Source organism: Clarias gariepinus, chromosome 22, assembly GCF_024256425.1.
Source record: "Clarias gariepinus isolate MV-2021 ecotype Netherlands chromosome 22, CGAR_prim_01v2, whole genome shotgun sequence".
NCBI lineage: Eukaryota > Metazoa > Chordata > Actinopteri > Siluriformes > Clariidae > Clarias > Clarias gariepinus.
In genome coordinates, this window is record NC_071121.1 from 10,712,701 (window position 1) to 10,731,719 (window position 19,019).

At 37.7% G+C, this 19,019-nt stretch overlaps 1 protein-coding gene across 15 annotated transcripts in view; it reads right to left on the reverse strand.

Moving 5' to 3' along the window:
* Positions 1 to 2,026: 2,026 nt before the first annotated feature.
* Positions 2,027 to 19,019, reverse strand: part of rap1gapa (RAP1 GTPase activating protein a) — a 140,342-nt gene continuing 123,349 nt past the window's right edge. For 8 of the 15 annotated variants that reach the window (XM_053482270.1, XM_053482257.1, XM_053482260.1 and 5 more), the window contains 13 exons: positions 18,723 to 18,878; positions 18,448 to 18,519; positions 18,248 to 18,334; positions 16,829 to 16,969; positions 13,035 to 13,184; positions 11,175 to 11,252; positions 8,537 to 8,646; positions 6,154 to 6,273; positions 5,901 to 6,036; positions 5,609 to 5,720; positions 5,158 to 5,255; positions 4,800 to 4,847; positions 2,027 to 4,175 (listed from right to left, as the gene is read on the reverse strand). In XM_053482270.1, the coding sequence (XP_053338245.1) occupies positions 4,839 to 4,847; positions 5,158 to 5,255; positions 5,609 to 5,720; positions 5,901 to 6,036; positions 6,154 to 6,273; positions 8,537 to 8,646; positions 11,175 to 11,252; positions 13,035 to 13,184; positions 16,829 to 16,969; positions 18,248 to 18,334; positions 18,448 to 18,519; positions 18,723 to 18,878 (1,269 nt within the window). In that variant the 3' untranslated portion in view covers positions 2,027 to 4,175; positions 4,800 to 4,838. Of the gene's footprint in view, positions 4,176 to 4,799; positions 4,848 to 5,157; positions 5,256 to 5,608; positions 5,721 to 5,900; positions 6,037 to 6,153; positions 6,274 to 7,612; positions 7,709 to 8,536; positions 8,647 to 11,174; positions 11,253 to 13,034; positions 13,185 to 16,828; positions 16,970 to 18,247; positions 18,335 to 18,447; positions 18,520 to 18,722; positions 18,879 to 19,019 lie in introns of all 15 variants that reach the window. The other 7 variants (XM_053482272.1, XM_053482259.1, XM_053482264.1 and 4 more) reach the window with 7 other exon arrangements.

Consider the following 19,019-nt stretch of genomic DNA (forward strand, 5'->3'; position numbering starts at 1 on the left):
TTATCAGATGGATTTTGCAAATGCATTTGACAATAACTTTTCCAGAACAGCTGACATGTTATTAGGGCCTAAGCACTATAACATCAGCATGATGCTGATGATGACATGGCTATTACACCATCATAATTGCTGTGAAAGTGCTGATGTCTAATATTGGTGATGTCATCATGTGTTAAGGGTCCTTTTGTTTTTTAAAGGATTCCCCCAAGCATGTGGGGCTTTTTGGGGGACAAAAAGCGGTTAATAACTTTGTGTGACATTATTGAGTGAAATTACATTGAGTGACATCACATTGAATACCATAATAGCTTGATGCTTTTTCCCCCCAGCATCTGCAGCTCTTTGGAGGTCTTTAAATAAAAGACCTATAAAATTCACCCTATTCTACAATTATGTCATACAGCATTGGTATGTCCCCTTTAAATACATGTTAACATGCTCAAAAATCACACAGGTTGTGTGGTGCGCCTTCATGGTTGAGTTTCCCCACTTTTTGGCTACATAATAAGAATTTAAAACTACTTGCACCCCTGTTAATTACACTAACTACAATAATGTAGATCTATTGGTTGCCAGCTCCACCAGTCGAGGTTTCAACTGAATATTTGTGTTGGTGGAGCAAAGTAAAGCATTTTAAGCAACAAATCATAATTTGTTGACAACAAATGGTGTTTGTGGAACTGTTTTATGAACAAAACATCATACTCAAGGTTGTGTTGTTGTACTAAATATCAGCACAGATTTGATGCAGGGCATCAAAGCTGTGCTGATATTTTGTACAACAGCACTCGCTCTCTCTCACGTGATATTGCTGAAATATCTGTTGTGGATTGATATTGTGCTTTACCCATTTAATTATGGGTTTTTATTATAATTATTTAAATTCTGTTGCTGCATTTTAAGGTGGGATAATAATAATAATAATAATAATAATAATAATGCCATACTGTATACTTTACCTGAACGTTTATTCACATTGGTACTGCAATAAGACTAAATGCATGTTTTTTCAGGGTTCCAACCATGTACAATAATGGACAATACCTGATGTCTTGCTCTTGTAGCTATCTGCTTATTATCTATGCCGACTTTTGCTTTCATTTTTCATTTTATTCATCAAAAGCACACATTTATAAAGGAGTTTTCTTTAATGTTTGCTTTGAGCCAACTGAAAGTGGAACAGGACTGACTGTTGTGAACAAAGTGGTAGAGAGGACACACACTTTTATCACACACTATCGCCCTCTAGTGTTCTGTCAGTTAACATGCTTATAAAGCTACTAGGATTTTATACCTGGTCTGCTTTATCAGAAACACTGGTACACAGGCACATGCAGTTATTCAGTTACCCAGTGATATGGAATCCTGGGAGTGCAAACCAAAAATAAGCTTATTTTCCTATCAAACATCAGCATTGAGAAAAAGCATCATTGTGGTTGCTGCTAAATGGCCTGGTTTGAGTTGCAGTTATTTGGGTAGAAATGCCTTGATGATGAGAAATCAAAGAAGTTTGACCTACCGAAGGCTATGATATCTCAGATAACCACTTCTTAACACATTGGTGAGCAGAAAAAAATCTCAGGTTGCACAACACTTCAAACCTTCAACAGTTGAACATCACTGTCTAGTGCCTAAACCCACTGTAGCCTTATTTTTTTGTTGTATAGATTAATTTGTATATTGTTGTATAATAAACAAATTTAATTTATAAAGGGTATCATTATAATTTTCCGCCATTTTGATGTTTGATGTGAACATTTAATCAAGCTCTTAACTTGCATCTGTATGATTTTTATTCATTACTGTAGATGTAATTAATGTAATTCAATAATGTAAATGTAACAGTCCATCAGTGGCATGTTAAGTATGGAAGCGTTATAGTCAGGCCCCAACTGAGCATTATTTGTTGAACAAAGTACAGTAAAGTGAGTATTATAAGTAAATGTTAATAATTCAAAATGTTGCTGAACACAAACTGTATCGCATGTTTAAATCAAAGAGTCAAACCACAGAAAAATATTCTTCTCAAATCTCTTTATTTCATTTTATTTTGGGCCTATGTACAAAACAGCAGTATTTACACAATTCAGCCCACAAAAGCATGAAGAGGTCACACTAACAGTCGAAACAATGCTTGATCTGTACCCTGTTTTGAGCAGCACACATTTCCTGCTCGATTTTTTTTTTCACTTTTATTACCTAATTTGCCTTTTGCAAGATGGATGCTTCTTGTAGCTTAAAAAGACCAGACCTGACCACAGAAGGGCACAAAAAGCACAAAGCAGGGCTGACTGAAGCAATTAACTTGTTTCGAAAAACGTGAATATTTTCCATTTATACATTTTAGTCAAAATTTTTGTAATATATTTTAAAAAATGTCTTTCATCTTCACACAGTGATAACTTGCATTATAGAGCAAGACTGATATGGAAGTCTTTCAGGAAGGTTTTACTGTAAAACTCACCTTAAACTTCCAGGCCCCCACACTTAGTCCTGGCTTATCCTCATCTCGTTCAAACTAAATAATTTAAGGGATCAAGGTTTTACTAGATTAATTTATAATCCTCATTTTAGCTTGTAACCAATGAAAATTAATATAACGTTCTGCTTATGCATCGTCCACTGGGATAAATAAAACAATGTTTAACTCACCTTTTTAAAAAAATAAATAAACATATATATACTCGAATATTTTCTCAACATTTATACCTTGAGCTAACTCATCCTCCCTGATTGCCGGTGTCCCCTATATTAAGGCAACCACATGCACTGTAATCCTTCCTCAGTGATTCTCAGTGATGTCTGCATTTGAAATGAGGACACATGATTAGTGGATTTTGGCATTACTGAGGTTCAAAGACAGTGCTGGGTTTACATCTAAGCTTATATAGAGTTGATCTAAATAGACTAATCTTTATGTCTGGAGAAAAAATATGTCTAAACAGTTTACAACACATCAGCTTCAGTTAAATAAAAAAAAAAATCGGACAGCTTGCGTAGTGGCATGGATTTGAATAGGAAAAGTTTTAGGCGGATATTGAACCCTAAAGTGGCATTCACAGCTTCACAGATCTAGGGTCCGAACACATTAATAAAGAACCAAGACACCACTTTATACTCAAGTGAGCACATTACAGAAATAACTCACAGTCTGTTGTATATTTTGTTTTCTGGGTTGTGTACAGTTAAAGTGAACATCCCTTGTACAGAAAGAACCAAGACTCACTAAAGAAGCTTTTCTCACTATAGACAGGACAGATGAGGTTCAACAACACAGTTTATCACATTCTATGAAAGCTGGCGCTACTTAGCTGGCTAGCTGAATCACCTGTTTGAGGGTTAAGTAAGGCATTTTTATGCAATTTAAAGAATTCATACCATTTAAAGAATATATATTTCTTTTTTCATTTTGTTAACAGGCTGGGAATGACATTGGCAATAAGGTTTGCTCTGTAGCTTGTAATGTAATGTAAATGTAAGTTGGACTGTACATTTTACTCAAGATGTAACACAAAAAGCTGTAGCAGTAGTGTTTACCCAAAGTCAAAAATCATACATTGATAATAAGAATAATAATTTAAAAATTAATAAAACAACATGCCCATGCCAATGTCGGACACATATTCCAGTCAGTTGTACCTGATGAACAAGTTTCTGCTGCATGCTGTTTTTTTTTTTTTTTTTTTGTTGAGGGGGGGTATTTAGAGCGGAACACAGCACAGATTTACGAGCCATGCGCCAAAATGAAAAATAAATAGCAGCCTATGCTTTATAGGCAAAAAGCCCACTTGATTTTCTACACGGATCAGAAGCGATATTGTGGACAGAACAGAAGAGGTCAAATTCAGACAAGAAATTCACAAAGAAAAGGAAAATGATGCAGTGCAAATGAAGTCTCTCCATGCAGCCTGTGCCGCCAGTTTCCACCTCACTCTCTCTCTCTTTCTCTCTCGGTCCTGCACTGGGCCACCAGTAATGCAGTATTTTTATGCAGGGCATAGTCACTCTATTATGTACATAATCACAATCCTGCCATCTGTCACTGTAGTGCAGGCTGGAACTATTTTCTTCATCATCATCATCATCATCATCATTGTCGTCATCATCGTCTGCAGCAGTAGCAATCACGGTGAAAACTCGAGCTCATGAGTTTTAGAGAAATGCTATAATGGTACCTGTGAAGAGAAATGCATGGAGACAATGTAATGAATGAACAATGAAACATAAATATTAAACATACTTTTAGATAGACATACAGGATATTTTTTAATTAAAATTTTCCTTTCCATGTTAGAAAAATGTCTAGTCAAGATAGAACATTTTGTAATGTCAGTTAATGGCTGTGAATCAGACCTGCGCCCTAAACTAAATTCAATTCACTACGTGGGATGCTTATTTGGCAATAATAATAATAATAATAATAATAATAATAATAATAATAGTAATAATAATAATAATGTACTTCATGCAGCATTAAGACGGACATAATGTGGTGAACTCTAGTCACTTCTGCAATGTGCTTTTTATTACCAGAGCTTTCACCTGTAATGATCTGAGCTCTCATACTGTAACAGCCCAAGAACATCATATTTTCGAGTATTTTGAGCTTTGTCTTAATAATTTTTTTTTTTTTTACCAAAATCCTATAGCTTTAAAATTTTTACTGTCTATTTTAAGTCCTCATATGAACCCTTTCTGTCCCATACCTATACAATTTCCAATGAGTGCCCTTACAGGTACATGTACAGTATTAGTTAATTAGTTCTTTTTAGGTTCAATTAGTAAATGAATCTGCTGACCTGTTGATGGAGATCCATGATGCAATCAGATTGGAGAGGCTAGCAGTTCTGTGTAGGACACACATGCACACACAGCACAATGGTTACATGAGGGAGAATATTGCATTGTTCCGTTTATTACTCACTCACTCATCGTCTATACTGCTTTATCCTGTATAGAGGGTCGCGTGGGGCCTGAAGCCTATCCCAGGAGACTTAGTACACAAGGTGGGTACACCCTGGATGAACTGCCAATTCATTGCACGGCACACACACTCTACCTATTACTTACACTATGACTATTACTATTTCTCAAACAACAAAAGCAAATTAATCTATAAACGACTTAGATGAATAGACATTGGTGAAACATTCTCACCGACGTAGACTTGTGGTCAACCGGTCGATCTAGCTTGATGCGGATGTCCGTCCGGTTCGGGTCATGACCTTTACCACTGTCAGGAGGCTTGCCTATACCTGGGACATGAACATTCTGCAATAAGCTGCACACATTGGAAAAATTCTCATTTTTTTGTATTTAAATTTGACATATTATGGGAAAGATACTTTTAAGTCTTTCGAGACATAAATTTTTGACATGGGTCTCCAGTGTACATGTATAATCAATGTACATGTTTTTCATTTTTTTTTACTTTTGTATTTTTCACTGCTTATTTGTGGACCTCGTATGTAAATGAAATGAGATTTTCTCTTCAATAGGACCTCATATTTGTGAGATGGAACACTAACAGAAATGTTTTGGAGAACTATAAGGCTTATGTTGACTTGTATAAAAAGTCAACTCTTCCATCTTGTGCTTTTTAACTCACCAGGAGAACTTCCCCGTCTGTTGGTGCTGATGTTGTTCACATTGTCGTCCACCCATGTGTTGTAGTTAAACGAGTCCCGCTTGTGTGGTGTTCCTGCTGATGACAGACTTTCCTAAAACACACAATGACACAATATTAGTCCACTCGAATGCAACCACATACTCTCTACATACCAAAAGAAATTGTTTATATTTGTATTTGCATTATATTTAATTGTAGAGTACCAAGACCGAATCGAGATAATTTCACAGCATGTCAGTTTGCTTTGAAAAGAAAATGAGAAATCGCTTACCATGCCGGTATCGTAGTCCTCAGTGGCCTCGGTTTCGTTCTCCTCCACCACACTGGCAAAGCTGCTGGCATTTGAGGAGGACCGCGACAAGTCGTGAGCTTCAGGGATTGATGCAGCTCTGAAACACATTGCTGAGCTACACACACACACACACACACACACACACGCACACAACCATACACACATTCATTTAATATCTATACAACCCTACTGATTTATCTTATATTCATCTTTTCAAACACATACGCCTCACCTGTTCTTAGTGACGAGAACCTCGGGTGAACTCTGATTGGATGAGTTTTCAGACTTGGGTTCCTGTGATATGTGTCCGCTGTCAGGAGTCTTCTGCGTCGTCGGTGAGCTCTCCCGGCTGCTGCACAAAAACACAATGACCATCAGGGGGCAGCAGGAGAATTCTCTTCAATGCTGTTGTTAAACGTGTATACTGTAGTGCTCCAGTTAGGTGCAGGTGAACACCAAGCTGCACGCTACAGCTGCTTGTTAGTAATGGGAGACATTAGACATCTATATTCGGAATAAAGCATGCTGAATCACCACTGAATCTGCTGAAAAACCAGAATTCCAGAAGAGCTGCTGACAGTGAAAGCTGTGCTCTGAGGTTTAACATAATTCACATAAAGATCTTTAGGGATCGTATTACAAGTGCTAAAATAAGCACCTCTTCATGGCATGGTGCAGGTGGCAAAAATATTTTGGGTTTTCTTAAGAAGTGCTTTGGTTAGAAGGATGTGGTTAGACCAGCTACTACAACACCTACAGTTAAAAAATATTTCCTTTCTATATCTTTTAAAAATTGATTACGCATTATTTAGTTATTAATATACAGCATGTATTCTGTTATTCTTTTCAGTTGCACAGAATATATGACATTCAGTGTAAGATGATGTGCCAAATTCAATTCGCCTACTACGTCATTTTATTTGCTTTTTTTTTTTCATTCACATGCCATCCAGCACATCGGCTAATAGATACTCCCCACCCTGGAGATATAGCCGTCGTTCATGCTAGCTCAATGTGTGATGTGGCAATTTTGGGAAAGCCAATTAACCTAACCTGCATATCTTTGAACTTTCAGAGGAAACCGGAGTATCCAGAGGAAACCCACTGATCAGGGAGGACATGCAAACACCAAGCACCCAGACCCCAAGGTGGAAATCGATCCTAGACCCTGGAGGTGCATGGCGACAGTGCTAACCACTAAGCCACCGCCTCTTATTTGCTAGGAATATAATAAGAAAACTTCGGTTTGGAATAATGTACTTATTTATATTAAAGTATTTAAACGTTTCCAAAACTGATTATTGGATTATTCTAATCAATGCTTTCATTTCTGACTACAAAAATGAAAACAGGGCAGTGATATATCTGTTATACCACTTATGCCAACATGTGCCTCTTCTTATTATTTGGAAGCACTGTGTCTTTCAGCAGCATTTCTGTTTCGATCTCAGATATTTCAGCAGTACAAGATGCTTAGAGTATGAGTTACTAATGTTTTTCAGCGCAGGTCAATTAAGCTGCATCATTAAACACACAATTAGAACCTGTTATCACTCGGCACTCATTTCAGACGTGAGACTAGTTTCGTCACGCGCAAAAAAAGCTTCGATTCGTAAGACACTCTATTCCACTATGTTATATCCAAGCCGTTCTGTGGTTAATAAGGCGATTCTAAGGTGGCGATTCTCTACTTGAAGGAATCCATGATGAGCCTGCCGGTCCTGAGACTGACGCTGGGCAGAGAGACACAGAGCACTGTCCTGTCCTCTGACAAAAGAGCGGCAATCCTTCAGTAACCAAACAAACACAAAGGTACACAATCAGTGACATTATTTTTCTTTGTCTCTACATCTGGCTCAAAGGATTTTAAATATACTGTACACACTGCAGTCGATTTAATAGGGACAAATGTACACCTGTTCATTCATGCATTTATGCAGACCAGATTATGTTTTCCCAACCTTTACCTGACCCTGTGTTCACTACAGCCTTAGATTCCCGTGCTTTACCGAACGAGGAGTAAAACCCTGAGCTTCTCACCTCGAGGATTGGTATTTTCTGGATTTTAATAAGCTTTTCTGCTCACCACAGTTGTAAACAGTGGTTATTTGTAATCCTGCATACTTCCTGTCAGCTTAAACATGTCTGGCCTCTGAACTCTGTTCCCACATTACTGGATGTTTTATTGTGTAATCACATTCTGTGTAAACGCTGTAGACTTCTGTGCCTGCACACCATGAGAAAAGTCATTTCTGAAACCATTAAACCAGTCTGTCTGGCAGCAACACCCATGCCACGCTCAGAGTCACCGAGACCATAATTCTTCCCTATTCCCCGTGTTTAATGTCAACATTAATTAAAGCTCTTCACCTGTATCTGCCATGATTTTTATTCGCTGCACTGCTGCCACATGATTGACTGAGTGGATAATTGCATGATTATGCAAAGTCCCTGATTTTCCTTCTGATGTTGCTGAGTGTTCATATACAGTACTGTACACATGTAATGTCTACCTTTCATTACCAGGATGACAAACGTTAGTGTACTGAATGAGAAAACCATCTGAGATATTATAGATGCAACTGCATGTGTCACTGGGTCCCTGAGCTCCTCACCTTTTCTCCTGCACCTCCTGGATATTCTCGATGCCGATGGCGCTGCTCCTGCGAGAGTTGAACGGGCCAGACTTTTTCCTCGTTGGACTTTTCCCAGGAATGATCAGAGACTATAGGAGAGAAAGACAGCATCGTTAAAAACAAAACAATACTCTACTATAGCATAGCATCATCCTCCCATATTTTGTAGTACACAGTTTTATTATAGACTGCTTTGAATAGCTTTGATGTTTATTTTACTCTGAAAAAAGTATGCCTCAGAGCTAAGCTTGTTACAGCGACAAGATTCACTCTGACATGTCTGGAAGATTGAAAGCTATTGATGTCATCCAGAATTGAACTAGAGGAGACATACAGTACAGTACCGGTCCACAGGCATCACTAAAGATGGTTTGGGCACTGACTACAGCACTAGGCTTTATGTACCAGTGCAAGATGAAAGACAGGGGTCGAGCTACTGAGATACTGAGCTGTGGGGTTTGCTTTACTGCGGGCACTTTGTTCTCTCAGTCCGTTTACTGGGTTTTACTACTCCCGCTTTACAGCTTTCAAAATATAACTTGAAAAAGGCTTTTATCTAGAATAACTTCAAAAGTGTGGAGGAGAACTGACACTGAATGAACTCCCCCCTCCCCCCCTCAAACCCACACCACACACACACACACACACGCACACACACACTTTGTGGTCCTATACTAGCAATACCATTCAATACCATTCAAAATCCAGACAAGAGCAAAGAATAACACTGAGCTATATATACCACAGCAAACAGGGAGGGAGACACTGGGAATGTAGCGATACGCAACACAATATAGAAGGACTGGAAATTTGAAAAAGAGAACGGATATTTGGACTATAAAAAAAAATCAAAATTATAAAAATAGTTTCAACTGCTGCAGAGCCTTTAATGGCGTAACAGAACGCAATATTTTTTTTTTAATTAAAAAAAAAAAAATCCATGCATTATTAGTAAAACAATCATGCATGGTGGCAATATGCAGTATTAGTATTGGGCATTAGTATGGACATCAGTATTAGAATTAGTAAAATAGTATCTTTTAAAATATTGTGTTCAACATGGGCAAGTGAACACATTCAAATGGTTTTCTATTCAAATGGTTCATGTCATGGAAACACCGTTGCTAGGCAGCTGAAAAATTAGCTAGCTAATGACTAAGGCAAGCATTTTCCCTGCTAAGTCTTTTATGTGGACAAAGTGCATATTGACAGTGAAAATAATACAAAATTGTTTAGAATGTCAACATTTTCCTCCAATATATATATATATCCTCAGCAAAAAAAGAAACGTCCCTTTTTTCAGGACTGTGTATTTCAACAATATTGTTGTAAAAATCCAAATAACTTTTCAGATCTTCATTGTAAAGGGTTTAAACAATGTTTTCCATGCATGTTCAATTAACCATAATCAATTAATTAACATGCACCTGTGGAATGGTCGTTAAGACCTTAACAGCTTACAGAAAGTAGGCATTTAAGGTCACAGTTCTAAAAACGCAGGACACTAAAGAGACTTGTCTACCGACTGTGAAAAACACCCAAAGAAAGATGCCCAGGGTCCCTGCTCATCTGCGTAAACGTGCATTAGGCATGCTGCAGGGAGGCATGAGGACTGCTGATGTGGCTAGGGCAATAAATTGCCATGTCTGCACTGTGAGACGCCTAAGACAGCGCTACAGGGAGACAGGAAGGACAGCTGATCATCCTCGCGGTGGAAGACCACGTGTAACAACACCTGCACAGGATCGGTACATCCGAATATCACACCTGCGTGACAGGTACAGGATGGCCACAACAACTGCCCGAGTCACACCAGGAACACACAATCCCTCCATCAGTGCTCAGACTGTCCGCAATAGGCAGTCCATGAGGAGGAGATGCACTGCAGTACTTCAAGCAGCTGGTGGCCACACCAGATACTGACTGGTACTTTTGATTTTGAGCCTCCCTTCATTCAGGGACACATTGTGAAACATTTTTAGTTTATGTCTTATGGTGTTGACTCTTTTAGTGTTCATACAAATATTTACACATAAATTTTGGTCAGAGGACGTTTCTTTTTTTGCTGAGTATATTTTATATATATATATATATATATATATATATATATATATATATATATATATATAAAAGGCTGGGTAGGACTAAAATCTCAGTATAGCAAGACAAACACACAGCATATTTACTGTTTAAGTGGCTATTATTATGATAAGAATACTGTTGCTAGGCAACTGTGAAATAAACTAGCTTATAGTCTAAAATGTGTTTTTTTTATATAGACAATGTAAAGGCATGTAGACTAAAAAAAGCTTTCATAAGTGTTTGCGAAACTGCTAAGACAAATCTGTATAACCAGATTTCTGTGGATTGTAAAAATTAAAAGCAGACAAAAAAACAAACAAAACAAACAAACAAAAAAATCCTTTTAAACAATGGGAACATAACCTTTTAAAAAGATAAAGGCAGTGTTTATCATTCTACATACTCTAATGTCAGCCTATACAATGCTGTGGTAGTGTGTGTGTGTGTGTGTGTGTGTGTGTGTGTGTGTAGTTAATGAGAGGTCATGCAGTGGAAGCGAAAGATGGTGAAAGAGGATTGAGAGTTTTACATGAACCTCTTCTATCGTTCCTATCCCTATGGCACTGCCGCGACGTCCGTATTTACTGGGACTTTTGCCTGGGACAAGCAATGACTGCAGAGGGGCCACACAAACAGAAGAGACACAAAGAAAGAGAGGGAGAAAGGGGGAGAGGGAAGAGACCATGAGCTGTCATGCAGCAGGTTGTTATAAAACCACATAAGGCAGTTGTCGGGCATAATCATTTTACAGTTAAAAGGGTTATTATGGAAACTACACGGCAGCCAGATGAGGAGCCTGAGGAGCCATGGTTGGATACGGAGGCCTGTGAGGGACAAGAGAGCAGTGCTGAGGAAAAGGAGGACACACAGCAGACACAGTTAGAGACAAGACACTGCAGACATATACATACATATATACATACATACAGTACATACATATATACATACAAACATACATATATACATACAAACATACATACATACAAACATGTTTATGTTACATTTTAATATTCCATGTCAACAAATGAAAGTTTGTAATCATAAATATTGTTAGCAATTTACTGTATACTCTGCATCTTTATTTTTATTCATGATATCTGAAATTTGAGCATTTTAAGCCCTGATTCACACACTGTTGATAAATCCACAGTACTGGAACCTACAGCAGTCAGTATGATGACTGACAAAGCATTTTTAAACACAGAATGAAAGTTAACTCATCAAAGCAAAAACACTGTGGTCCCTAATAAATAAACCGGAAGAAACACAGTTATATGATCCAGGATGTTTCCTCCTTGTGGAAAAAAAACTCTGTGATTGTTAGAAGAAGAGGGTGGGGGTCTAGGAGGAAACATGGTCAGAAAGGGCAGTGACGTAGTTCATGTGGCATCAGACAGCTGCAACAATACCCAGGGCTGGCAAGTACTCCATTAGTGCAGCTGTGCATTGCAAAGAGGAACTGTGATATAGAGAGGAGCAGGCAGGCGGGTGAGCTGTCTGTCTGAGAAGGCCAGTTTTACCCTCAAGCAGGCCTGCTGCATACACACATATACTCACCACACACAGCACAGCACAGCTCAGCTCATCATCAGATCATGCAGGTCTGCTGATAAAACAGCAGAACAGCAAAAAGGGCTCCAGCACACACACATACACACACACACAGCTCACTCAGCAGGTTGTGATGCACACTACACTCTCATGCCACATATTTGCAAAGGCCTTCTTTCCAACACTGTCAGCACAACCTCTGAAACCATGGTTCAACATTCTGAAACAAATTCATCTCAAATCATTTGCAACTGTACTGGAAGAACCGTACACCACACACACCCTTAAGGCTTGCCAAGGCCTCGGACAAACTGAACTAGGAGTGAATAGCGCAGAACTGGGATTGGACCATTTGGAGTCATACTGTATGACATGCTTTTAATATAGCAGATGCCCATTTAAACCTCTGTTATGGTTTAAATGTCATTATCATGTTTATCATGAGATGAGATGATTAGGAATGCTCCAGTGAGGATGTTTTAAGGAACTGCTAGAGGCAGTGTGTCCTTAGTAAGAAAACAGATGTAGATCTAGTAGATCGTGGATGTGGCAAAAAAAGAAATAAATATATATATACATATACTGTATAATAATGTTAAAAGTAAATTCAAACAGCTGGCCTTCCTTTGATGCTATCTCATTCATAGAATAGCTATTACTCAGTGGTTTTCTTTTTTTTTTGCTTGTTCTGGGATATGTTTATAGATAATATAAGTGGGCAGAGAAAGAAAGAGAAAAAAAAAGGTTGAGACTCGGCGTAGGGACAATATTGGGATTAAGGGTGGTGGGAATATGGTGAGGGCTTCTTTTGGCTTATGTTTAGGCCAGAGGGAGTATTACTTACTATCCCAGCGTATTTGTGGGCCTCTGGTGAGTGCAGCTGATCGGTGTTGTTGTTCTGGGTAAAACTGCCGCTGTGACTAGAGGAGACTGCTCGCTTCCCAATACTGAAACTCATGGCATCCAGAGACTGGCTCCTGTTGCGGATCACCCGCTAGGGGTCAGAGAGAAACACGTGAGCCGGGGAGGCAGAGCGGGCACAGGGACCATGAACAGAGAAGTAAGTGGGAGGGAAAACACCCTGCGTTGAATGCCGATTACAAATAAAGACCTGGCCAATGAGGAGGCCTAAGGGGTCCTTATATACGTATGTATAATGTAGAGAATCAGAAATCAACACAATGGTGGAGGGATGAAGCAGAGCAGAGATCCACGAGTGTAGACAAACTGAATAGACAGGGTGCACAGAGTTAGGTTAAGCAAGGCTAGCTCAAGCCAAGAGGAAGCCAGTGAGATAAGTACCAGGCAGTGCTGAAGCAGGCTCATAGAGAGGACAGATTGTCCATAATCCTAACAGGAGTTAATTAAACAATTACCAAAAAGGTTTATTCGCTTTTTCACAGAATCACAGAACCACATAGGGATGCATCAATACAATTTTTCACACTGTATGTCTTTCTTTCTCTTTATTTTCTTAGTCTGTGTCAATATCAATACTTTTGTGTGTGCAAATAAAAACCCCTTACGGCCATTATCACCAATCCTGTTGTACGTCCTCATTATTTTTGTGGAGCGCAGTTTGCTGTCTCCTTTGCTTTGATTGCCATCAATAATTGAAATCAAGATTAAGGCCTAGATCACCATTATTTTGTGCCGTCCGTTCATTAGATTGACAGCTGGCTTAAAACTGGAGTTGGATCACACAATATCAAGAGCCTGTGTAAATCAGCACAGATCGAATACGGATAGATACTCGATTCCTGTATTAGTACTGATGTATCCCCAGCATTAACACCCAAAATTTACGGTAAAAAAAAAAATTAGTTTCCTTGTTATAACTGAAGCCATTGTACTTGAGAAGCTCTTTATCTCCATTCTTTTCATCTCATAAATATGAGGTATACGAGTGGAAAATCTGGCCATATTGTCTGTTAGACTTCTATCGAGTTATCCACAAAGCATATTATCCAGTAACTGTTGTGAATTATTCAATAATAAACCAGACACTAATATGAATGATATGTATTTTTGAGAAAAGGGAAATGATAAACCTGCTAATGACACCTGAGAGTTGTGGCGGTAAAGCTAAAAAAAATAACGCGCATATAAACCTTATGTACCTTGTGTTTTTGTCATTAAAAAGAATTCATATAAAATAATATATGAACATTTTGACAGCAAATGAGATCATTTTATTTTTGCAAGGGCTTTTTTTTTATGAAGAAAGAACTAAAGAAGTTTTCACACACACACACATACATATATATATATATATACAAATATTATTATCGATTCACTGATCACGTGACAGAAAGAATCAATGTGATAGGCTTATCACAACACGTCGAGAGAGGTGACAAGTTAAGAAGTAATACTTTAAGAACAAATACTTCCTTACTGTACTATAATAATAATAATAATAATTATTATTATTATTATTTTTGTGCATCAATACCTAAATTAAATACTTTCTGATACTTTTTTACTTCTACTCACTTCATTTTTTGACTCACATGTCAAATAGAGTGGAGCTAAACTCCATGTGAGAAGGACAGAAACAAATCAATTCCACCAATCCCAGTTTGTAGAAATCACTGGCAGGTTCTTATGAAAGCACACATTGTCTACTGCATCAAAGTGATTGATGGTTACCTAAACAATAGATCCGCCCACTTGGTCTCTGTGCTGCGGATTCCTTCCGCTTTTTTTTGTTTTTTATTTCTCGAATGGGTGCATATGTTAAAGCAAGATTACAAGTGTTTAGATAATTAGATAACTTACTAAGCAAAAGAGGTGGAAACTCTTAAACGGCTGGTTTGTGTTATGCCAATAATGTGTGTTTTTTTTCCATAACTTGCTTATAATGTTCTGTGTGCTTGCAGTTTGCCCATCTTTAATTGTGCAGATTACTTGCATTATGCAGGGTAGCAATTGTAACAACTAGCTAGTTTACCTACAGAAGTAAATAATGACGCTAACAATAATATGCTAAATCTTGTCACCATAAACAAGTCATGGCGTTATGTCCATTGTTTACTTTCCATTAGCTTTGGTAATTTAATAATCTCCCACATCTGTCTTGAAACAGAACTGGAAAAAAAGCATATTTCCCTGGATTTATTTAATTATCTTTTTTTTTTTTTTTTTAATCAATGTCTTAAAATTTCAAGACGTATTGCCAACCAGTGCAGCCCTGCCTATTAGAACCTAAAGTCTTTAACTGTCCAACAAAATAAATCAACTATTTATTTTTAGCATTTAAAATTCCACAGCTCTCTTGAAATAAAACTACCAGGACGAGAGAGCAGCTACAGTATTAGCATCACTGCAATGTGGCCTGCAAAAGCATGCAGTGTTAATGCCTCACTTAATAAACTTACTAGTCAAATAATTACAATAACCTGTGTTAAAAATAGAAAATATCTGGACCTAAACATTTTATCTCTTGTAATGAGAACAAGGGTTCATGAACTTGTGAAGCAACTGAACAAAGCTAATGAACTGTACATTTATTTATTCCTTATTAATGTATACTTTCATTCTGTTAAAAATCACAAACATTCAGCATCAACTTTAGTTTTGCATAAAATACTTTAAAATACCGTTTATTAGTAACTTGGTCGGATAGACATCCAGAAAAATTTGCATCTTCGTGGAGTACTTGTACTTTTGTACTTTAAGTCCATATTAGAGCACACATTTTGTACTCGTACTTGAGCAAAAAAAAAAGAGGGAAAACAAATGAAGTTGTACTTTTAATTGTAATGGAGTACATTTTTAGGTAAGTACTCTTATTCAGCATTTAGTTTGTACTTCTGCCACCTCTACAAATTAGCTTAAAAACCTAGCAGCTACAGTATGTGTCGTGCTTTGCCCAAAACATGACATAAAATAAGGATACATCATACTGGTTTCAAAATGAACATTTTTATATGGACAACTTTGTATGTCATAGTATAATGATTTGTCAAAGTCCGAAAAAACACCATTTATCGTGCTCTGCTGTCAAAATGTTCATGTATTGTTCTGCATATATGAACTTTCATACAGTATTAGACGGCCATAAGTTTACATGCTTTTACCACGTATTAATGGTATTCATTAATTTAGGGTTATTAAACACATGTAACTATAACCATCGGATTGCAGGACTGGGCCCTGCTATTCCTCCATGTGATAACTAAAGTGGTTATGGCTCATTGAAGTAATAAATGATTTAATTAAAACACTGTAAAACATGTTGAGCCCTGATACTTAACAGTTGGAGTAATAAGCATGCTGAGTTGATGTTTTCATCCTGAAAGATGACGGCACCTGGTGTTTACACATTTCACAAAAGTGATACTAAGCTACCAGGAAGAAAAAGGTCCCCAGTAAGGTGAATAAGATATGATTTTGGTATGATTAAGGAAAATATAGTGTCATTGGCATACTGTGTAAAACCAGCACAAAGGCTACACATCCGTCAAGCACACCCATGCCCACACCTGTAATGAAGAGCACTGTGTGAGCCCACACAAAAGCAGTGCAGGATTATCATTAGAAGCACTCAGACAGACCCAGCCACCCATAAATCACTGCCCGTCCTCCAGGTTATCATTAGGAGCACTTTAGGGGACTTCAAGTTGCAAGGTGTACCTTAAAAGATTCGAAGAATCCCCCTCCTCCTCCTCCTCCATTCTCAAGCTTCTCCTCATCCCCGCCGAGCCCCATCATGGCCTGACTATGGATATGCAGCTCTTCGTACAGAGTTTCTAGCAGGGCTCCCCGAGTGCGCTCCTGCACCCACCCACACACACACACACACACACACACACAAAAAACAGACATATCATTGCATTAGATAGATAGATGAATGGAAAAATAATGGTCATATTAAAAGATTTTGTGTATATAACCTTTGTATTGTGACAATGAGGAGGTAATATGGAATATGAGTGCATTATTCAGCCTGAGCTAATAATGTATTCTATCCAGCTATACAGTACTGCGAAAAAGTCTTGAGCCTCTCCTCATTTTATTGTGTTTTGCAGACTTTCTTGTATTTTTTAGGTGTTTTTGATGAACGGTTCTCCAGGACTCCTGAAGAACTTTTTGGCAGGTTTTGGTAAATTCTCTCTATCTGACCAGTTTCAGAGTTTTTTGTTTGTTCGTTAAGCCACACAGTGAACTATGAATCATTCAAGCCATCTAATTTAAGGGATAAACCAGTGGAAAAACAGGTGCAGATAATGACATAAAGACAGGTGGGAGAGACTTAATAAATCATCACTGGAAACAAAAGTTTCTTCCTGGAAACTCATCAAGCCCTCACATGTGGAAAACATGTACTGTATAGAATAAATATATTTATTCCCATTTAAAATTCATTTTTATTCAAATTGTTCTATTATTCTCATACATATCAAATTCAAATTAAAAATTTATTTGTCACATACACAGTCATACACAGTATGAAATGTAGTGAAATGCTTACACGACCGCCAGTGACCTTAAAAAGAGAATTAAAGCTTATAATAGTAATAAATATGAATAGAAGAAATACGATAGAAAATTTAAATAAAAAAATAAAATAAATAAAATAAAATTTAACTAGGAAAAATAGAACTAAAAATAGAAACTGAAAATAGAAATGTACTGTACAAATATAAATATATATATATATATAAAATTATTATTATTATTTTAAATATATACACAAGTTAATCACGTGTTTCCTCCACTTGAAACCAGCCAACAGCATGTGTAGGCTCACAGATGCTCATGATTGGCTGTAGAGCCGTGATTGATGTGAGAGCACTAATTGCCCCCCATCCCCCCCCCCCATCCCACCCCACTGAGAGAGCTTGGCCAATCAGCTCTCTTCAGGCACTCTGCTTTGGAAGGATACATCTTTATCCGGTAATCGAACTTGCGATCTCCGGATGATAGAGCGAGCACTTTACCACTGCGCCACTCGGGAAAATATTATTGTGCATGCCACATGATTATACTTTATTCCTAAAATAACCTATACTGTAAGTGTGTAATAGGTTCCCTTAAATATGAACAACTCACCTCCAGCCTAGCAAACTTCTCAGCTTTGTAGCAGGCGTGTTCTGCGTTGATTAACTTTGTATATAAAAACTCATGGAACTCGGGTCCCTAAGAGAGGAGCAGAACATAAACCATGGTTTAATGCTGAACTGTCTAAAAAACATGAGGCATGTTACAGTACAGTATGAATGAGACTAAATGTCGAACTTTTTTTAGCTTACTTTTTTGAATATGGCAGGATCAGGTAGGGCCGGTCCAAAAAATGGGACATCATCTCTTGCAGTCACTGAAACCTGCACATTTATTATTATCATTATAGTTGCTGACTTTTTTAGATTTGCTGACTTTTTCACATCGTTACATGAATCTATGTACATTTTGTGCACTTTCTGCTATAACATTATAACTTCCTATAGGTTAAAAGTTGACAGTTATATTATCTGTGTTTCCTAGTAATGTAATAAACAGAGATGATGGTTGTTTCAGGATGCTCTACCTTGTACAGGACGTTGTCAGTACACGCATTCTCCACTTGTACCACAATGTAGGCATGTAGGAAATTTGATGCGATCATGTCTGGAACAAAGGGAGTGTTCTGATCTTGGAACACAATGGCCACAATGTCATTTCCTATATGTCTCTTCCTCTGCAGCTGTAACACAGAAAGGATGGAACAGAATTATTAATGAAAACACACTATACTGTACATACATTACACTATACTACACTATACACTACGATCTATAATTCTATAAAAGTGTTCTCTACTTTTTATCCCCTGAATGTCGCATTT